Genomic DNA, 22,703 nt, shown 5'->3' with positions numbered 1-22,703 from the left:
ATAAGTCAATGAAACATTACTTAAGGAACTCAGCCAAAGTTGTATTCACAAGAAAATTCATGACCTTAAACACTTTTACTGTTGAATAAGAAAAAAATAAAAGTTCATTAAAAAGCCGACAACACAGCAAATTAGAAAGGGGGAAAAAGTCACAGCAACTCAATTTAAAAAATAGAGTAAAACAAAAAACAAAAAGTCACAACAAAGCAAAATTTAAAGAAGGTAAAAGGAAGAAATTAATACAGATAAAAGCAAAATAAATTATTTCAAAATCAGAAAAACAATATAACACATTAATAAATCTAAGATTTAGTTTTTTGGTGTGGGAGGAAAGCAAACAAAACTTATAAACCATTAGCTAAATTGATAAAAAAGATAAAACATAAATATACAAGTTAGCAATGAGAAAGGGCTTACAACCATGGGTACAGAGGAAATAACAAGAAATACAAGTGAATACTTTGCCTAATCCTATGCTATTACAATTTAAAATCTGAATGAAATGGCTAATACTCAAGGAAATGTAAATTACCAACAGGGACTCAAAAACAGCAGAAAATCTAAACAGATAAATAATCATGAACAAAAACTGTCAAAAGCTATACTTTAAAAAAATAGTAAATAAATAAATAATTTTAAAAAATAAAATAAAATGCTGAACCTAGACATGTTAAGGAGCAACTTCTTTCAAACTTTCAGGGAATCAATCATTCTCATTCTATTAAAGCTATTCCAAAGTACAAAGAAAGAAGCAAACATTTTGGTTTCATGAAGCCAAAATTTTACAAAGACTATACAACAGGAAAACTATGAACCAGTTCCATTTATAAATATAGATGCAAAACATCTAAATGAAATATATGAACATAATTTTGCAGTATAGTTGAAAAGCAACTTGACTACAGTTTATTTCAGGAAGGATAGAGTGGCATAATATAAGGAAATCCATTAATCTAATTCACCACAGAAATAATTTAAAACAAGAAAAAAGCAGAATAATTAAGAGAAATGCTAAAAATGTGATATGATTGAATAGTCATTCCTCACAAATATTCTGACAAAAGGAAAAGAACACTTTAATATAACAGATATAAGTCATGTCTATGTGCACACATATACATATACACATCTTATCAAACAATATTATCCTTAATATCCCCATTAAAGTCAGGAGCAAGACAAGGATGCTCACCATTTCTCCTATAATTAGCACCATGCTCTAATCAGCTGAGCTAACCAGCCACTAAACACCTCTCTTGTTATTTAATGTTGTTCTGGAAGTGTTGGTTAATGCAATTAGACAATAAAGTAAGAGTCATAAATACTAGGAAAAAGGAATTACCAATTATATGATTGTCTACCTAGAAATCCAAAATAATTAAACTAAAAACTTGTTAGAAACAATACAGGAGCACAGAACGTATTCTGTGTGTTTATTTTATCCTTGCCATTTTTCTGTGCTATTGTTGTTTCTAACAACTGGTTGAGAAGCATACAGACACACAGGCCCCCGGAAGTCAGCAGAGCTTGGTAGTGCTGGGTGGGTGTGGGGCATCAAATACAAGACCTGGCTGCTTCAGAAAACTTGAAGGCAAGGCAGGTGATGCAGTCAGCACTGGCAGCAGTGTGTGTGAGCAACTCTATGCCCCAAATTGAGCTCCTAACTCAGCTAATATTCTGAAGCTGGTAACCAGGGACGAAGCCTTTTATTCTGTACTGAGAAGTGAGCCTGTAATAAATCAGAGGGATGCTGGAAGCCCCTTCCTTATCAGCACCTCCCCAAAGTCTGCAGCCAGAGCACAGAGTTGCTTGTCTGAGATCGGCAGGGAGACCAGTCTAGATGAAGAAACCAGGCTAAGAAAACCGGAGCACAGGCTCCTTTCCCAAGAGCAAAGCCAGAGGAGGGAGATAGGAGGTAAGGAAACAAGGAAAGGGAAGGTGGGATCAGGCATCAGTGAATGGAAAGAGAGGAGAGCTCCAGTACGTCAGAAAAGGCAGAGTAAGGATCCCCAGGACTTGTGCCATATTCCACCTGCCCCATCCTGTTTTAGAGCAATGATCCAGCTTTTCTCCTGGCTCTCTCTTTAGTTGGTCCCTAGCCCTTTGTCTTGTTCTCTCAATCGATACAACAACCTTAGAAGTGAGATCTTTTGATAATTTTGTATATTTCTCCAGATGTCTTCCCTGTGGTACATATATTTGCTTTAGGTTAATTTTTAAAATGGAATCATTATACAATTTTGCAACCTTTTCTTCCATTTTATCTTACTATCTTTTCATTTCGTACATATAGCTCTATCTCATTACTTTGCAAACTGTGATTACTAAGTATTTAATGCACATTTAGGTGGCTTCCAATTTTGGGTATTATAAACAATGCCTAGAACACAATTCCTCCAGATCTTCATTTGGCTGATTGCCTCACTTCACTCAGATTCCTGCTCAAATGCTGCCTCCTCAGAAAGGCTTTCCTAGATCATCCTATTTAAAATAGCACCTCCCTCCAACTCTCTACCATTTCTTAATCCCTGGCACCTCCCCCCTTTTTTTTTTATAGCATTTATCACTACTTGATCTTTTTTGTACATTTGTTTACTCATATATTGCCTGTCTCCAACAGAGATCTCAAAGTTTCATGAAAGTAAGGACTTTATTTCATTTCACTGCTGTGTTCTTAGTTTCCAGAAGGGTGCCAGGCCCATGGGGCCTCGTTAAGTATTTATTGAATGAATTAATACAACGATAAACATTCTTTTACATAATCTTGGAAATCTGTACAAATGTTCAGTAGCATTGCTGAGTCAATGATTATAAACATTTAAATTGTAACAGAAATTATCAGAACAATCTTTCAAAGATGGTACCAATTTACACCCACCCCGTGGTAAATGAGAATGCATTTCTCCAAACTCTCTGCCACAATAGATAATATCAATCTTTGTAATCTTTCCTCTTGATTTTAGAATTTAAAATACATGTGGGTTTTATGGTATAGCAAAAAAGTAGATGTGCCAAGTCTGACTGTCTCTGGCTTCCATTCACACCGTACAAGATGTGTGCCCTGCTGTGCACGCTCTAGCAGCAAACTGCTGGTTCCTGTGACCCTATCTTCATAAAGTCTCCCAGTTTAGTTCTCAGCCTCACCTTACCCTATTCTTGCAGGGGTAGAAAGAGCTAGTCTCAGTGATACCGGCTCTATGTGTGTGATACAGGCATTTAACCTGTCTGGGTTTAATTTTCTTCATCTGTAAAATGTGAATGAAAATACCTCTCTCGGAGGTTTCCTATAAAGATTAAATAAAATAAATAATGTAAAGCATCTGGCTTAGTGCCTACCATATAGCTGGCACTATAGCTTTCCCAGCGCCCTCCCAAGCACCCCAGCTTTTTCTAGCACCTAGGACATTTCTCATATTCTGACCTGTGTAAAGGTAAGGGGCAGTGTGTAGCATGTGGACGGTGCTTGAACATAGCAGGCACTCAATAGAAGATGCCAGGTAGAGTTGAATTCTCCATTCAGGAACTAGTTCATCCTTACCGGTGTGTTTTTTTCCACGTACATATTTACATCACCAATTGGCTGATCGTATGACACACTGCTGGGTACTTTCTACCAACTAGCTACTGGATGAGATCATCTCTCAGTCCTGTCTGGGCTGAGCAAGGCCTTTTACAGAACTTTAAAACTGACTCACCACTGAGTCATCAAAACATAGCAATACCCCAAAACACCCCTGTTGCTACACAAAAGACCAGCATGGGATAGCTGCCTTATCTCCTTTTCCTCTCCTACTGAGTCAGGGCCCCTTGATTCACTGGAGAGGACTCATCACATCGTCTATGCTGCAGTAATCTGAACAAAGCTGGTTTAGATAATCACGGTATGGCTAGCAGACAACTGGCAGTCCTTGTGGTCATCCAGGTCATTTCCTGTGTACGTCACTAACCCAGGAGGAGAGGCAATTAATCAATTACGAGACTGTGTATTTAGCACTGGCATTCTGTTAGGCACTCATGATTCTTCCTGTTTATAACATTTCTGTGAAGCGACCTTTTCAGGTACTGAAACTCATTAAGAATACAGAGAAAAGCAGCCCTTTGAACTCCAGTAAAGAAAAAAAAAAAGTAAAGTTGCAGAAAATGTGGCTACTTAATTCCATTCCAGTCTAAAGGAGTTTTAGCCAACAGGAAAAATGATGTTTTGGCTAACTGCCTCACAGAGCTTTAATTTTAAATGTTGGTTGAGAACGCCTCTCTTATCTAGGAATGATATGGCTAGTGGTCAGCATTTTCTCTTGGGAAAAGTCCTAAAGCTAGCATCATTGCCACAGACCTTACTGATTACAGTAGACTATTAAGTCTTTGAAAATCAGGGTGACTGTGTAAAGGCCAAGGTAACTGGGAGCATCCCTGAAGGCTTCTTTCACTAACAAGACTGGTTATAGCCAAAGTTTTGTGTATGTACAGACACAACTTTTAAGTACTCTAGCATGGTCTCTCAGAGTTGAAGCCCCCAAGAAAAAACTGAATGAGAATCTTACATCCTCAAATTTTTTTGTACATAAACTATATTATTGATATAATTGTATATAATGGAATCCACCATTGATCTTATATTATTGTTATAAGTAAAAATGAAAATAGTATGTTAGTAATACTTAAAGATGAATTAGGCATGATAATAAATAATGTTCATTTCATTAAAAGACAAACTTTCAAGTGGTCACTCTTCGCTAGCTACACTTTTCAAGTTCTCTTTATATCAATACTATGTTCTGATTTGATTATCCTTGCGGGTTGTACACAAACCTAACTGTTTATCCACAATAAGCAAACTTATTTGGGGGACACCAAGAATCACACGTTGCATTTACTGACTATAAACCCATTAACAAGTATGGTCATTCTTGAATAACACTGCTACAATTAAAAGCATACATAACACTTACTAAACACTATTTGTCAGAGACAATGCTAGTCTCACATTTAATCCATTGAACAACTTAAGGAGGAACTGCATTTGATTATTTTGTATTCACAGGGTAAACTGATGAACATGTGGTGAAATGGTCAATGTCCTTCATCAGAGGCAAGTGCCAAAGTAGAGAAATCCAATCTATACTTGAGAAGTCAACCAGGAGCAGCAGGAGGAGTTACTACATTCTAGCCTGAGAACTGGATTCTCAGGGCCAACTGGCAGTTGGTAACAGTTAGAGCTTGGCTGAAGTGAGGTAAGGTTTGCTGAGAGAACCAGCAGAAGGGGATAAGATAACAAGGAAGATGAAGAAAGACAGTGGAATTTTTTAAGCATATTATTTGGTTTTTAAGTGAAAAACAGATTTGGCCAATATGGCTTTTTTTTTTTAAATTAGAAATCTATTAGAGTAGGCTCTTATTTAGAAATAGTTATTATTTCTCCAGAATCACAAGCATAAACCAGAAAGGATTCAGCTTTGGGTAAAATCTGGCTAGTCTTAAGAAACATTCCCAGAGTGTGAAAAATTAGTTCCTGGTTCTGAAGGACCTTTCACTCAAAAGTGCACAGCTTATGTTAATGAGAATATGTACATATATTTATGTGCTGTATATATTAAAAGTATTTGAGAAGGTGATTTAGGAATCCCAATTATAAATCTTCAGGGCAGGAATCTTGCTTATTTTGCTGCTAAGGAAGGTGCATGGGCAGACAACAGTGGAATTAAAGCCTTTTACTTGGGAAATCACCAGTCTGAAGGGGAAAAACAGGTTAAGTTTGTTCTCTCAATACCTAGAGGCAAGACTTTTACTCAGTTATTATATTACCAAAAGCCTGTGGATTCTGCAAAAGTTGCCTAGCAACATTACAGTTAGAAACAACACAGGATAGGGAAAGAACAGGAAATTTGAATTAGATATGCCCTGGGGCAGGTGGGCGTAACCCCATCTCCTAGTACAGTGAGTGCTGTACTCCAAGGAGCATGAAATTTAAAAAATCGGAAAAATCATTTAGAATTTCAGTTAGGACACTGATGTATTTAAACCATAACCTTGTGCCATGTTCTCAGCTGGAGGAGGCAGGGCCTGTGTTTCTTACTCATTTTGGTATTTTGTTTTAAAGAACACTACATTTCAATTTATTCTGGAAACATTTATGAAGCACCTTCTGTGGGGCCAAGGCACATTGCTGATTACTGGAACTCTAAAGACAAATAAAACTTGATCTCAGCCCTGAGTGGGAGAGAAGCCAGACAAACAAACAAAGAGTGTTACATAGTCCGTGCCTGGGTGCTGGTGTGGTGGAAAGTCTGGAGCAGGAAGTATCTATTTTACATGGAAGTGGAGAAAGTCAAATTGTTTTCCCGATGAGTATTGTTTTCAACTTAAAAAAAAATTTTCTTTCTCCCAGTAATTCTGTACATTTGTTGGGAATTTACTTCTCCCATTCCGTGTGAGGACTTGGGTGTGAATCATGAGCTCTTCCCTTCCCATCTGGAACCCAGGCCCTTTTGCCCCCGCCAACTTCAAGGACCTCTCAGTTTAGGGAAGCAGATAGGTGTAGATAGCAAAGTTAAGAGCTGAGAAAAAACAAAAAAAGAATGTTTACCTCCAGGAAGGGGACTTAGGCTGGGGGTTGCAGGGGTAAGTAGGAGACTTCTGTACCATCTGAATTAATAATATTGAGAGGGGAAAAAAGGCAATTAAATATTTCAGTAAGGGCTCTATTTTATCACTCAGAAGATATTGAGCACCTAAGCCACATCAGAATACTGCAATAAACAAGAGAAAAGGTCCCTATACTCAAGGACCTCATTTTCTAAAAGAGAATAGTTGTAAACAAACAATCAACATACTTTGAAATAGATATAAACTTGCTAAGGAATATGCAGGATGTTGTGAAGGAGTGAAGGGGGTTGGGGACAGCGTGTGCTTTCATGGATAGCAACAGGGATACAGAATTTCTATACAGGAGAGACTCAAGAGCAAAAATCTAGTTGGGGAGAGGTGTTTACTGTACTAAGTTCCCATCTACCTAGGAATCACACTATTTTTCCATACAATTCATGTTACAGATCGGTAAAGAGTAGAAGTTATCTAAAATTATTTTTACTTATACTTCACATGAAATTGAGAAAATGTCAACTATCCATATGACATAATTTATATTTATTATTAGGAGAGAAGAAGTGTTGGAGGCAGGGTGTTAAAAACCACTCCTTGGCTTTGGCCATCATGGATCAGAGAATGCCTCTCCTCCAAACATACAAAAAGGGAGAGTTCTTGTCTTCCAAGTGCTTGAAATTAAGTTTGGATTAACACACAAAAAAGACACATTTATACATCAGTTAGCAAATATTTGGAGAAGACAGCTGTTTACCCTTTAATGCATCTTCAGTTATGAGACCTCAAGGAATTCTCCATGTGATAAGTACTAAGATGTGTTTCTATTATTAAAAATCTAGCTTGAGTTCAACCTTTGAAACGTGTCAGAACAACACATAGATGGCAAAGTGCCACAGTAAAAAAAAAAAGGACAAACGCGATATATAAATATAAATGCAAATGGCCATAAGCACATGAAAACTGTCCAGTGATTATTAATCAAAAGAACAAAACTACATTAAAAAACATTAAATACACACTGATGTCCAGAATTCAGAAGAGTGGACTCTAATTCATTGCCAGCGAGAAAGTGAATTTTTTTTTCTGCAGGGCAGTTTGGCAGTTTACCTTTGAACCAATAATTCTCACTTCTTTGAATGTATCCTGTCCTAAGAGGGGTGTGGGGGAAACACGAGAAGAAAGACTATTCATCACGGGGTTATTTACAACTGAAAAACTGTCAGAAACTTGTGCGACAATAAGGGACGTATTAAACCACAATTTGACGCAGTACTAGAGAAATTTTTTCTCAAGGTGCTTTTAAGTGTGCAGCGAGCTGGGCCAATCTGTTTTGCCACACTTGCCCACGTGCTGGCTATCAAATACTAACGCAGTGGGCACCTGGTTTTGTGCTGAAGGCCGAGTGCGGTGCTGCTCCTCTTTACTGTGGACGAGTGGGGGTGGGGAGCCGGACAGCAAAGGGGACCACGGCCTGGGGCCCTCACAACGCTGCGGACACACCGAACCCAAGCAGCCTCTCTAGGGGGAAACTGCGGCTCAGAGGTCGCCCCATTGCCGGTGACCTCGCCTGGAGAACACGCGAGTCCGTCTTCTTGCTGACTTGGGTGTCGGCCTAACCCATCCGCTCACACAGCTCTGACGGGTCCTGAGGCCACAGTCACCGTTTCCGGCTCAGACCTCGACCCGGGAATGTGACTCCTCACAGCCACGCCCACAGCGCCCCAGGGGCGGGCGCCAAAGGGACGCCGGACGGGAGGCGTGTCTCCCGGGGCAGCGCCCGAGGGCCACGGCGGTGCCGGCCAGCCCAGACCCGCAGACACCCCAGGCGCTCCCCCGCCCTCTGTCCGGCTTCGGACTCCGGGGAGGCAGAGGGGCGGCGAAGAGGCCGCGACACTCGGCTCGGCCTAGTCGAGCCCGCAGCCTTCGCCCCTCCCAGAGGGCCGCCTCGGCTCCCCAGGCCGACCCCGTCTGGGCAGCGCCGGACCCGCTCCCAGCCATCTGGCTCGTTCATTGGCCCGCGGAGCCGCACCCGCCCAGGCCTGGCCCGGCGACGAACGGTGGGGCGGAGCTAGCAGGTTCGCGCCAAAATCGCGTAGCCGGCCCCACCCCCGCGGGCTACGTCGCGCCCTCCTTTTTTTTCAAACCCCGAGATGGGTGGGGATTGGTGGACTGCGCACTCACGTGGTTAACGGTCGCGGGAAGCCGCGGAGCCCGAACCTGCGGCTGGACCTGCGGAGACCCCAGCCTCGGCGCCCGGGCCGCCCCGCCTCTGCCAGACAGTCCGCGCCGCCGCCGCCCCCGCCGCCCGCCGCCCCGAGCGTCCCGAAGCTTCAGTCCGCCGCCTCCGCGAAGGCCCGCCGCCGCGACCAGCGGGCGCGCCCAGTCGCACGTGGCGGACCCGCCCCCTGGGCCGGCCGAGTGCTGGACTCCGCGGGCCCAGGTTCTCCGGTTCTCCGCCCCGGCCCCAGGGGCGAGATGAGCTTCCTGAGCCGGCAGCAGCCGCCGCCGCCCCGCCGCCCCGGGGCCTGCACCTTGCGGCAGAAGCTTATCTTCTCGCCTTGCAGCGACTGTGAGGAGGAGGAGGAGGAAGAGGAGGAGGAAGGCAGCGGCCACAGCACCGGGGAAGACTCGGCCTTTCAGGAGCCCGACTCTCCGCTGCCGCCCGCGCGGAGCCCCTCAGAGCCTGGGCCCGAGCGCCGCCGCTCGCCCGGCCAAGCCCCCGGTAGCCCCGGGGAGCTGGAGGAAGACATGCTGCTGCGGGGCGCCTGCCCGGGCGCGGACGCGGCGGGCGGCGGGGCCGAGGGCGACTCGTGGGAGGAGGAGGGCTTCGGCTCCTCGTCGCCAGTCAAGTCGCCGGCGGCCGCCTACTTTCTAGGCAGCTCGTTCTCGCCCGTGCGCTGCGGCGGCCCAGGGGACGCGTCCCCGCGCGGCTGCGGGGCGCGCAGAGCGGGCGAGGGCGCCTGCTCGCCGCTGCCTGACCACCCAGGCACCCCGCCGCACAAGACCTTCCGAAAGCTGCGGCTTTTCGACACGCCGCACACCCCCAAGGTGAGAGGACGCTGCTGCCGGGGCGCCCCGAGCCCGCGCCGGCCCAGCCTTTTAAAAAGGCCGCGGCGCCGGGAGTCGAGCGCGGCGCTGCCCGGGTTCGGTTACATAACCGTCCGGCCGCACCCCCGCTCGCTCTCCTGCGCCGTAACAAAAAGTTGGCAGCCCCTTTTTGGGGCCCAGCCCAGAAGTTGTCCGTTAAGATTATGTAACTGAACAATGGGCCTCGTCTGGAACTTCTTCATCTTTCAAAGAGGCTGATCGGCGCCGTCCAGGTGGCTGACGATTTAACGCCCGCCGAGTCGGTGCCGCCCCGAGCGTGGCAGCGGGAGTGTGGCACCGATAACGTGGTTTGGAAGGATGCTCGAGTGGTGCTGGCCTGGCCACCTGACACTCCCGAGCGCCGCAGCCATCTGGTGCCTTTTAAACGCAGTGATCGGTCCTGTAATTTGGGCGGCTCACGCAAGAGTTCGGTTAAAAAAAAAAATTCACGCGCTTATCATTTCGTATCAGGTGGCCTTATGGGGGGAAAGTCTGAGATACCGAGGGAGACTACGCTTCGACTTGGGAGAAAAGGCTGGCCTTCAAGCATTTACAGTCTTAAGGACTCGTAAATAACTCAGAGTAGCGTTTAAACCTCTTTCCGGACAGAATATTTATTGGGTAAGCGTTTGTTTACACCCTTGGGTTTGCGGTGCCCAAGTTTGGTCAGCCTAAATTCCTAAGCCTAAGATAAGGAACATCCAACTGTTAAAAACCAGCTTTGGTATTATTGCCTGGACCTTTGTGCTTTTGTGCTGTAGATAATGTATCTTAAAGAAGTAGGTATTCGGCACCTGTTTGTTGAGAGGCCAGTGAGTATGCAGATTACCACCCCAGAACTTTAGGTGTAACAGATTTTAAAACGAACACTTCCTGAAATTAAGACAAGTATCGCATTTATAAGATTTATGTGGAAAATTTACCTTTTTAAGTGAGTCAGGTTCAGTACCGAGAGTCATTAAACTTCAGGAAGACGTGTGCTTTGGTGCCTTGCTGTTTATTAGCCCACTTGCCCAAGGCGAAATCCCTCTGGAAGTGAGGGGAGGAGTCCTAGGGAGGTGGCTTTCAAAGCTCTTCTCAGATGGGGGAGGGGAACTTTTATGGGGCTCCCTGACTGCTTTCCATTTTTAGATGGATTAAAAGAGTTTGTTAACTTTTAGCCTCTAGAACGAGCTTAATTTTAGTCTGCATTCATAGTCTTTTTAGGGTTAGAGACCTATTTTCCTCGGCCTTTTCAGAAAAGGTGGTTAGTATACAGCTTCAGACTCCTAAGTTAACCATTGTTTATTTTGCATGAAAGATAACAAAGACTTGTGTGTTGCTTTGGCCTACACATTCAGCCACGTGAAAAGCTTGTTGAAAGTTAGGTTGAGAAGGCAGTTCTATAGCCCTTGGATCATGAACATTTTTTCCCCTCTCCTAGAGTTTGCTCTCCAAAGCTCGAGGAATTGATTCCAGCTCTGTTAAACTCCGAGGTGGTTCTCTATTCATGGATACAGAAAAATCAGGAAAAAGGGAATTTGACGTGCGACAGACTCCTCAAGTGAATATTAATCCTTTTACTCCAGATTCTGTGTTACTTCATTCCTCAGGACAGTGTCGTAGAAGAAAGAGGACATATTGGAATGAGTAAGTTATTTATTATTCAACAGTTTGGTTCCTCAGCTACCCAAGATTGATTTGGTATACTCATCAAAATTTAATTTCAACTGAATGACATGGAAGTTTATACACTGAAATTTTTCCCCATTGTTAGTAATTTTCAGGAGAGAATGGTGGGAAGTAATCAGCTGTGGAAAAAGAGTGGCATGGGAAAGGAAGGAATAAAAGGCCTAGATGGATTCTAGGAAATCTGCTGGTGTCAAAAATGAGGCAGGCAGAGACAGTTGACATAGAAAGGCTTTAATTTTGATATGTGTGGTGATGTTGGCATATCTCAACAGGAACAGCATTTTCATCAGCTGAGCTGTATTTTGTGGTTACACAATTAAATGCTTTCTTTTCTCTTTTCATTCATTAAATTTTCATTTTACTGTACACCTATCAAATAAACTTTTGAATCTCTAATTGATACATCTGTCAGATATGTTGATGGAAAAAATAATATTTTTCAGTTCCTGTGGTGAAGACATGGAAGCCAGTGATTATGAGTTTGAAGATGAAACAAGACCTGCTAAAGTAAACAGCTTTTTATTGTTTTTGAAATGATTTTCTACTTCTTAACAAGCTGCCATATGTACATGTTAAATAAATGTTAAAACATAAGATATAATGATTTTTAAGTTTCACACGTAATACTTTCACTATAGTAAAAAATCATTTTCATACCATTGTATTATGTATATGGATACACTTTTTATTACAGAGAATTACAATTACTGAAAGCAATATGAAGTCACGGTATACAACAGAATTTCATGAGCTAGAGAAGATTGGCTCTGGAGAATTTGGTTCTGTGTTTAAATGTGTGAAGAGGCTGGATGGATGTATTTATGCCATTAAGCGATCAAAAAAGCCATTGGCTGGCTCTGTTGATGAGTATGTATTAAAGATTTTGTCTTTTGCTCTTTTTTTCAGTATGGTGTTATAGATGTTAAGGCTTTAGGTGGTTAAGTACTGAATTTAATTAATTCTCTAATATTTGAGAAATTATAATGATTTAATCAGATGCATTTCATTTTATGCCATTAGTTCCTATTAGACTTGGTAGAATAATATAAGGAGTCTGATTTTGGAGTCTAACTTAAATTTCTTGTTTCTACTAGCATCCTTGAATTCATACTAATGTGGAGTTCATCTTTCCTGAATACTAGGGCCAGTAAGGTTCCTTCTAACATTCTTTAATGAAAAAATCTGGTACAGAGTCTTAACCCACTCTCTCTTGAAGCAAGTTGTTCTTCAGCATAATGATAGATACAGAAGTCAGGATTCTCTTACGAACTTTCAGATAAGTTAGTTCAGTTTAGGCTTGAATAAAAATGATTTACCAATCTGTTAATCTCAAAAATTTCTCCTAGGCAGAACGCTTTGAGAGAAGTATATGCTCATGCAGTGCTTGGACAACATTCTCATGTAGTTCGGTATTTCTCTGCATGGGCAGAAGATGATCATATGCTTATACAGAATGAATATTGTAATGGTGAGTAATGTCATGGTTCCCCTGTAAAAATTTGTAAGCTCAAGAAAATGAACACCAAGGAAATAATATATTTTTATCCATAATCTTGCTCTAATTCTGTATATCTTTATCGAAGATCAGAAGCCCAACATGAATTTCAAGTGCAAGTAATTCTTACCTGGAAGTTAAGACTGAAAACCTTGTTCCTTCTACATGGGTAGTAGAACTATGCATATTATTTATGTGCCTGTTGCTCAGATTACTCAGGCCCTTGCCGTGTATATTTCGGTATCCCTGGCACTTGGCATAGTGTGTGTGGAATAGAGTGGATAATAACCCAGGCTCCCTGCATCTGGCCTTCCCTTCCCATTTCATTTTGTGCTGCTAAAACTGATAGTGATTGCTCATAAACAGACGGTGACTCTCCATTGATATAAATTCAGTCATTTGTCCAGTCTTGCTCCCACTCCCATCTATCCAACCTAGTTTATTACTAGAATTCACTAAGACTTTTCTGTAAAGAGTTACGTTCTTTTAGCTCCCTAGCCATGCCTCCCTCCCCCTCATCCCCCCCTTCCCCATCAAGCATCTGTAGAGGTTTAACTTTGGACCTTTGTATAGCTTTGAATTTCAGCAAGTGCTTCAGCAGCCAACATGGGTCCTTCCTTTTTCATTAAAGCTTTACCAAAGTCCTGGTCTCGATTATGATTCTTACAGACATCTGTTATTAAATACCCAAATCTTTATATGTGATGGATTTCTACTTCTTTATATCTTCTGTGAACACTAGAGAGTTTAGAATTTACAGAACACATGAGTAGCAAAGATTTTCTTTTTGTTGTTTCTCATTGTTTTCTTAAGACAAGACCAGCCGTTTCATAGCTTGTGAATAAATATGTGGTATAGGTAGTAGATTCAAGTTTTCTGTATTTGAAAACAATGAACAAAACAGAAGTAAAAGAGCCATTTCTCATACCCAACTTCTCATTGAGCTGTATTTTATTTCCTTGAATAACTTAAAAGAATATAAGTGCACAGTATACAGCATTGCTGCTAGTTTGTTTCACACATCTCTTGAAATGTTTCTGTTCATACCATCAAAATATTTATGTAGCTATCTGCTTTGTGGACCATTCTGTTTCTTAACCTCTATTTTTTAGTTAACTGCATTTAATATAGTACAGCTTGACTATAATACCTTCTTCCCTTCATATTTGCTAGATGCCATCCTTTTAGTTCTTTCTACCTCTCACCTTGTTGATGTGGCTGGCTCTCTTAACAAGTAATTCATCCACAGTCCAAGGATCACAGATTTGTAACAACCTACCTGTACATGGTTGTGTCATCAGATGACTTTGAGAAAACTCGGGCCTTGGGGGTTGGGGAGGAATTGGTGGTCTTGCTACCCTCTCAGATTACAAAGACCTTGTCCTGTAATAAAGTTAGATTATAAAATAATCTTTTGAAACAGTTTATTATTTTGGAGCAGTATAAAACTCTTAAGGAATATACATCTTTAAAAAATAAACAGAACTGGCTGCCTCTTTGTATGATTGTTTATTTTGCTTAGATAAAAGAAAATGAGGCTATCTAGATAACATTTGTTAGCTCTTCTTTTCTTTTGTTTCCCTTTTCCACCATTCTTCTCTCCACTTAAACCGTTGAATGTCCTAATTGGCCTGATCTTTAGATCCTTTTCTACAGTTTCACAGGAAAAAGATTCTGTTATCATTTATTTGTAGTGTTGATTAACTGATATACTTTATCTTAACTGAGTTTTCTTACTATCTCAAGCAATCATTTGCATTTTGAGCCTTTTATCTTTGGTGATAGACTGAATTTCTACTCTTGATAAACAAGTGTGAAAAATGTCGATGGATAGAAGAGGAAAACCTGAAATATCTGATGAGTGGTTTGTTCTTCTCACCTCTAAAAATAGATAGGGGAACTAGCCCAGCTATAGTTGCTAAACCCACTAAAATGCACCTTATTTCTTGATAAGCTTGATCTAGGACTTCAGGGTCACCTGTCTGACAGACTTATTGACCTGCTCCCTTATAGAGCCCTCTCTTTCCCCCAAAGTTCAAGATTTCTACAAGCTAAGTACAGAGAACATACTTAAGCTTAAGATACCCAGGTGTGTGATTTATTTTTATTTTTAAAACACATTTGACATTTTTAAATTCAGTCTTGTTCAAATTGTAGGACCGTCTTTTCTGACTAGTATATCATTGACCTTGATTTTATTATCTTGGCTCTGATTTTATTATTCCCAACTAAGCTTTAAACAAATTTGTTTTGTTTTTTAATGGAAGTACTTCAGATTGATCCCAGGACCTCGTGTATGCTAAGCACATGCTCTACCACTGAGCTGCATCCAGGATACTGGTTTTTACTTATAAAATGTATAGACTCTGTTGTCAAGGGTGTGGGAATACATGTATTTGCATAAATTAATGATGGGATTATGAATTGATACACCTTCTCTGAGGGGGACTGTGTGCCTGCCTGCCTGCCTGTCTGCCTGCCTATGTGTGTGTTTGTGTGTGTAATAGCTCCAGATTTGTCTTCCAAAGCTCCAGATTTACATAGACATATACTAGCAGAGTTTAAGTGGTAGCCATTTTGAAATCAATGTCCGAGTACACTGTTATTTTATGTGAGTTTTTCAGAGGCAATCAAGTCTTGGCACTGATGATATGAATACCATCCCTAAGCTCTTTTCGAGAAGGATAAAGAGAAATGGACTGCTTAGCTACAGAAATTTATTCTATATGTAATAAATTAGTATCATACAGACACACTATGCATATATATTACATTGTACATTCCCTTTGACCCAGCAGTTTATTTCTGGTAAATATACTAAGTATGTGTATAATGACCGATGTACAAATTTATTCCCGAGACCATAGTATATAGTATTAAAGGCTTGGAAATTATTTTTAAATGTCTATCCATTAGGGGATTGGTTAGTACATTACCATTCAGTTATACAATGGATTTCTATAGACACAAGAAAGAGGGAGCAGTCTTTGTTTATTGGTAAAGAACGATCTTCAAGATAATGCAAATATGTTACTGCTTGTGTAAAAAAGGAGTTGAGAGAATACATAAGAAACTGTGATAATGTTGATTTTCTCTGGGAAAGAGAACCAGGTGGGTTACTGGGGTATATTTTAATAAGACAGCAACTTTACATTATATTTTGTGCCCATGTGAGTACCCTATTAAAAAAATATGTAAAATTTTGATTTCACAAGCAGGTTGAAGGGAATAGGTCCTGTAAAATGTCACTTTCTTGGTTGAGTGTGGTTATACAGTAAGAGGGAAGGAAGAAAAATAATATTTCAGAAAGAAGAAAATGCTAATTTTTCTTGTGTTTGTTAGGTGGAAGTTTAGCTGATGCCATAAGTGAAAACTATAGAAGCATGAGTTACTTTACAGAAGCAGAGTTAAAGGATCTCCTTTTGCAAGTTGGCCGTGGCTTGAGGTATATTCATTCAATGTCTTTGGTTCACATGGATATAAAGCCTAGTAAGTATCATAGATCCTCTGAACTGTGTTCTTTAGAGTTGTAGAGAATAAATGATTTCATGAAAACATATACATCTTGATATGTTTTTTCATTGTTAGTTTTAAAAGACTTTTGACCCACTTAGTAGTAGTGTTTTATTTCCCATCACCTCTTCCCTTGTTACCCCAAAAGTTTTGAAATAATAAATTAATTTTTAATAAAAGCTGGGAAAAACTTGCTGCATCTTACGGGAACCACATAGTCTTGGAGTGGGACTCTGATGGGGAGACTAAGATCCTGTGTTTAAAGCCCCTTTCTTGTACTAGGCTATTGAACCATAATTATAAATTAATGCTAGTGGTGCTAATGGGGTTATTACAATAGAATGAAAAATGTGAATATGTTTTGAAAACCTAGGTGCTATGCAAATCTGGAGGTATGTCTAGTATGTAATGGGAGTAATACATTGTTATCATATGACCCAGAAAACAAAATGACACATGTATTATGATTATAACTGCATTAAAAAGGTTGCATATAAATCGGGGTTGGAAAGTATAGGAACATAGTGGTTTTATTTTTTTCTTTAGTGTTAGATCACTTTTCAGCTAAAAAATTGATTTTTATATATAAATGGCTCTAATAGATCAACCATACTATGGCTCAGAACAACCGCATAGTATTCTTTCAAAGGCTTTTGAGATTTCAAACTGAAGGAAAAGTGGTATGAATCAAGGTGTAGGCCTACATAATTTTAACTTAAATTGAAACAAAATTTTATTACAGAAGCAGTGATTAGTATACTGTAGAAATATCTTAAAATATAGACAAGCCAGACTAAATCCCCACTTTTCTATTAATCTTTGGAACTACAGTTATAAAATAATGTCAGTGCTGCTAACAGGGTTATTAGGACAAACTGAGGTGTAAAAATGCTTTGAAAACTTATGTGCTATACAAGCATGGTAGTATTTCTAGGCTATAAAAATACCATGAAAATGTGACTATTCAGAAAACAAAATGATACATGCATTTTGATTATCTTGCATTAATAAAAGGATGCAAGTAGTCCTACACTAACATTTTTGTAAAAATTCTTCTCAATTTATCAAAAATAACATCATAGAGTACATACTGTTTTATAACTTTAAGTCAACTGTCTGTACCTTTCCATTTCAGTAGATTTTCATCTCATATAGTAGCCAGATTATATTAAAATTTTTCCTAGCTGACCCAAGTTGATTTGTTCAAACTAGTATCTGTTTCAGGATGTACAGTATATCTGGTTAAAACCATTTTTCTTTTTCAGGTTTTACCATTCCCCTACTTTAAAAAAGTAATAATAAAGACTTTGTCTTGCAAGATACACTTTCTTCTGGATTTGACTGGGTTGCTTCCTTGCATCATATAGCTTATTCCTTTCTCTATCCTATAAATTAGAAGCTACAACTAAAAGGTTGATGGATTCAAGTTAAACATTTTAGGCTAAGTGTTTTTAAGTTGAATTTAGTAAGTTTTTTAATCTATGGAAATGTATATGATTCATGGGAATTTAAATCATTTTATACAATTATATGAACTATGTGAAGAATTTCTTTTCTGTACGTTAACTTACTAAAATGTGTATTTTCAAAAAGAAAAAATACATTTGAACTGATGGCAGTAAATATGGATCAGTAAGGTTTGCCCATACTCATTCATATCATATATTAAATGTCAGACAAACATAGTAGACCCCTTATATTACAAGCACAAAAGTTAAAAATATTAAGACATGTGAAGTTTTAAATTTTCATTTACAAATAGCACCGTAAAATAAGTTGTCCTGTAAATAAAGCAGAATTGGAAAGATGACTCCAGTGAATGTAACATTTATAAATTCAATACTATATTGATAAAACTATTAAAATAAAATCTGCCACTAAAACTTATGTGAATCATGAGATTACCTGAATTTGAAGGAAAAAAGTATGGGTAAAGCAGAAATGGTGAACCACAAAACCACATTGGGATGTAGATTCTGTATGATCAGCCAAACTCAAGAGCTACATGACTTGTTCTTTTCACACTAGCCTTGTAACATTAAGTTAAAGCATCATAAATTAGTATGTTAATTGCCTTTTGTATTATTTCTAAATAATTAAAACTGCTGTAGATTAATGTGTAGGTGACAAGGGTCTAATGTGATTTCCAAGTGTTAAAGGACTAGTGCTAGGCCAGAAAATACATTCGTAGAAAGTATAGCCCCAGTGCTTATCACCTAACATTCTCATTCTCACTGGGTTTGGGGTAGAACTCATGAGAATCTATATATGTAAAAGCTACCAGCATGATTCTGTTGTCTGACCTTGTTTGTGAACTTTGGTTCTACTATTAATTGTTAGTGTGGCTTACCTAAATAACTGTTCGACAGGTAATATTTTCATATCTCGAACTTCAATCCCAAATGCTGCCTCTGAAGAAGGAGATGAAGATGACTGGGCATCCAACAAAGTTATGTTTAAAATAGGTAAGAAAAAAAGATAACCAGATTATTTGTTAAAATAAAGGAGGAGAGGCTATTTTAACTTTTGACTATTTTTTTCAATACTTCTAGGTGACCTTGGGCATGTAACAAGGATCTCCAGTCCACAAGTTGAAGAGGGTGATAGCCGTTTTCTTGCAAATGAAGTTTTGCAGGAGGTAGTGTGTCTCCTTTAAGCCGTTTGCTTTGTAATACTTATCTGTTGATAGAAGATTATAAATGCAGATGTACTAAATTTTAAGCTAATGAGTAGTAGAAAGGTAATACAAAATGAAAAGTCTTAACTGTTAGCTTGTGGGGTTATTTAATCTAGCGAAAGTCAGTAAAGGCAAAGATTTATAATGTTCAACAGTGGTGGAGTTGTGGTAAAAGAAGTTTCCATACATTACTGGTGGAACTTTAAAATGTCATTGCCTTTTTGGAGTGTTAGTATCTTTCAACATTTTAAAATCATGTACCCTCTGACCCAGAATTTCCATTTCTGGGAGTCTCTCCAACAGAAATATTCATATACAAATAAATTGAGAATAATGTAGAGAGATATTTAGCAATAAGAATGATTAAATTATGGCACATAGTTGACAATACTGTTTCAAAAGTAACAAAACATTTCTTGATAAGAGTCTAATTAATTAATTATTTTAAATTATTACTATTTTTTAATGGAGGTACTGGGGATTGATCCCAGGACCTTGTGCATGCTAAGCATATGCTCTACCACTGAGCTATTTCCTTCCCCACCCCTTGATAAGAGTTTTAAATGAAAACAGAACAAGTAGAGCAAATGAGTTGTATGATCCCATTGTTCTTGTTATATGTATAAATTTGTGTCTTTTATGTATATGCATATTTCTAACTTGTTGATGTATGTATGTTTTGTATTTTCACATGTATGCCCCTAGGGGATAGGAGTTTCTTCCGAGAGTTGAATTGGGCTATTGATAAAGAGGAGGCCTTTCGGAAATGCCTGAATACTTTTAGAAATGTATTGATCGTCCTACCCCAGAATGTGTATTACTTTGTAATTTAAAAAAAATAATAATCTCTCCAAATTTAGCTTGTTCTCTGAAAAGGTCCTAAACTCATTTAAGTGGCATTGGACATTTTAATGTAGTCTTATTTCTTCCTAAATCATCATTGAGTAATCTTACTTTATTAGGTCCATTTTATATTCCCTTAAAATTTTCTTTTTAATTTTACAGAACTATACTCATCTACCAAAAGCAGATATTTTTGCCCTTGCCCTCACGGTGGTATGTGCTGCTGGTGCTGAGCCTCTTCCAAGAAATGGAGACCAATGGCATGAAATCAGACAGGGTAGATTACCTCGGATTCCACAAGTGCTTTCCCAAGAATTTACAGAGTTGCTTAAAGTGCGTATTTTATATATGAAGCACTTAATTGACACAATTCAATATTTTATTAAATTGCATATCTTTACCTTAATTTTACTTCTGTTTTTAAGGTGATGATTCATCCAGATCCAGAAAGAAGACCTTCAGCAATGGCACTGGTAAAGCATTCAGTATTGCTGTCTGCTTCTAGGAAGAGTGCAGAACAATTACGAATAGAATTGAATGCTGAAAAGTTCAAAAATTCGCTTTTGCAGAAGTAAGTGAGGGGTTTTTTGGTTTTACTTTCTCATTTTTATTCTCAAATTTTAACAAGAGATGATTTAGGCTTTATGACAATGAAGAATATGGTGGCTTGGCATGTTGTACGGTTAAAGTTTGGGGACTTCTGCCTTAAATTAGTATTTGACCTATAAATTTAGATTGTTTCTAAACTGAAACTATGGACTTAAAAAATTTTAAGACTAGCATATATTTGCAAGTGGTGATAATCCCAAGCCCCAGATTGTAGCAAAAAACTAAAATGAGCAGGTACCGGTTTCCCTCTAAACTCTCCTCATAAATTAACGTTTTTCTTGAAACATTCTGTTCTACTTATTTTTATGAAAGGATGAAATTAATGTTGATTAGGTTAGTAGATGATTTGATCTGAATAAGCTTTGACATTTTTGGAAAACTGGTTGGAATGATAATGCTAATTCATTTGCTTTATTGCTACCATTTTGATTCTAACCTAATAAAACTGACTTTAAATATTTAATGGTTTATTTGCCATTAGTTTGATAGCTATCAGTTTATATAAAGAGAAAGTAGAATTTTCCTTTTGCCTCTATTATGTAAAGATACTTTCACAATATGAATTAGAGTTCTATTTGAAATTATTTTTTAAGACCTAAAGTCATTACTAGCATTGCTAACGTTACTAGCATCCAAATGTATATAATATTTTAATTCTGAAAGCACAAAGTAAAAGTATTTCATGAATTTAAGTTGTTTGAGCAGAAGCTAAAGTTTCATATTGTGTATTTTCTTTCCTCAATTGCATCTTAGAATAATGATGGCATTCAAAGATCTGATAGTGTAGTTTGTATTTGGCCTCTTAGAATCCCTTACTAAGATTAATAAAGTCAGTGAAAAGTCTTGTTTCCTATTTTTATGTTCTTAGAGAACTCAAGAAAGCCCAGATGGCAAAAGCTGCTGCTGAGGAAAGAGCACTCTTCACTGACCGGATGGCCACTAGGTCCACCACCCAGAGTAATAGAACATCTCGACTTATTGGAAAGAAAATGAACCGCTCTGTCAGCCTTACTATATACTGAACTACTCATTTCCCACCTCCCCCCAGAAAACTGTGACAAGAGGAAGCTAGGTTGAAATCACTGCTAGAATCCAGTTTGCAATTACTTTCTCAGTCGGTATCAGTAGTTTTACTGAAATACCTTTTAGGACTTTTATTTGTGAATTACAGTTGAAAACTGTATTTTGACCAGTGCTATATTAGGCTTTTGTCTAGTCTTACAAGTCTGTCTTCTGTAGGATGTCAGTCACTGTTGGATGTTACACCAACCTTTCCAAGGTTAACCACTGTGGTGGTGTGCTGCTTATAGTTTGCTGTTGCATTGTAATAAAAGGTATCTTTCCCTGTAGTGACCTGTAAAAAGGACTCAAGGGCTTTATTACAAACATATTTTCCCTTTGAAAAGGGAAATGCTAAGAGACTCAGTACTCCTCAGCCTTCCGTGTACCTGTGTGTCAACCTTTTCTTTCTTTTTTTTTTTTTAATTGTGAATTATACTTGTATATCCAACTGGGAGCACTTTGTAGGCATTGCATGAACCATGGAATGATAATTCTGTGGAAGTATTGCCTTGTGAATTTGCTGCTATTTTAGTTTTGTCTTTGCTGTAAAATTGTAGCATTAAACAATCATTGTTGTTAATAGGCTTTCTTTTTAAAACAATTATGTGAAATATATAGCTGCTCTTGATGAAAAGCAGTTATTTGCCCTTATTTTTCCTTTGAACTTTGAAGCTAGTGCATTGGAGAAATGCACCTTTTCCCCTCTTTGGAATGCTGTATTAATGTAGTATAATTATTACTGGTTTTGTAATTTTTCCTGATACTGCCCTACCCTCTTTTTAAAAAATGTTTCCTCCCTCCACCCAAGTTTTGTACTTGATTGTATTGTTAGTCTGTTTTTAAATGTTTTGCCCGGTTTCTCTTCAATATTGTGTACATAAACTAATCTTGATGATACTGTACATAGCTGTTTAAAATGCCAGAATGACTTCTGACTATTCCAAGCTTTTCACAAAATACATTTTATCTGTGATTAGCCATTTGACTAACCATGCTGGCTAACAGATGTTGCAAAAAAAAAAAAAAGGAATTTGTGTATTTGTTTTCCTATTAATTTTGGTTTAAAACATGTTTGCACTTGTCTGTTTGACTTGTGTTTTATTAACATTGATTGGCATATTAAAAGTCACTCTGAGCTTACGTTAA

At 38.9% G+C, this 22,703-nt stretch overlaps 1 protein-coding gene and 1 long non-coding RNA gene across 3 annotated transcripts in view; one reads left to right on the top strand and one right to left on the bottom strand.

The window, feature by feature from the left end:
• Window positions 1-10,715, bottom strand: part of LOC141578861 (uncharacterized) — a 17,533-nt gene extending 6,818 nt beyond the window's left edge. Inside the window, exon 1 of the long non-coding RNA XR_012509680.1 lies at window positions 10,611-10,715. This is a non-coding gene — a long non-coding RNA (uncharacterized LOC141578861). The remainder of the gene's footprint in view (window positions 1-10,610) is intronic.
• On the top strand, window positions 8,942-22,703 carry WEE1 (WEE1 G2 checkpoint kinase). Of its 2 annotated transcripts, none has more exons than XM_074372414.1 (11): window positions 8,942-9,648; window positions 11,111-11,316; window positions 11,802-11,865; window positions 12,053-12,225; window positions 12,705-12,826; window positions 16,196-16,342; window positions 18,736-18,831; window positions 18,919-19,004; window positions 20,049-20,219; window positions 20,312-20,457; window positions 21,364-22,703. In XM_074372414.1, the coding sequence occupies exons 1-11, from the start codon at window positions 9,076-9,078 to the stop codon at window positions 21,515-21,517; spliced, it is 1,938 nt and encodes a 645-aa protein (XP_074228515.1). In that variant the 5' UTR covers window positions 8,942-9,075; the 3' UTR covers window positions 21,518-22,703. The 2 variants fall into 2 exon arrangements, with proteins under 2 accessions (XP_074228515.1, XP_074228516.1); XM_074372415.1 differs by lacking the exon at window positions 8,942-9,648 and adding an exon at window positions 9,784-10,308.

The sequence above is a fragment of the Camelus bactrianus genome, chromosome 10, assembly GCF_048773025.1.
Source record: "Camelus bactrianus isolate YW-2024 breed Bactrian camel chromosome 10, ASM4877302v1, whole genome shotgun sequence".
Taxonomy (NCBI): domain Eukaryota; kingdom Metazoa; phylum Chordata; class Mammalia; order Artiodactyla; family Camelidae; genus Camelus; species Camelus bactrianus.
This window is presented reverse-complemented; position numbering and strand designations above follow the sequence as displayed.

What these genes read in the sequence shown, in the direction of transcription:
- WEE1 (XM_074372414.1), top strand. Translation starts at nt 9,076, where the DNA reads ATGAGCTTCCTGAGCCGGCAGCAGCCGCCGCCGCCCCGCCGCCCCGGG. An exon ending in TCACATGGATATAAAGCCTA is followed by an intron (nt 16,343 to 18,735) that starts GTAAGTATCATA and finishes ACTGTTCGACAG; the next exon opens with GTAATATTTTCATATCTCGA. An exon ending in AAAAATTCGCTTTTGCAGAA is followed by an intron (nt 20,458 to 21,363) that starts GTAAGTGAGGGG and finishes TTATGTTCTTAG; the next exon opens with AGAACTCAAGAAAGCCCAGA.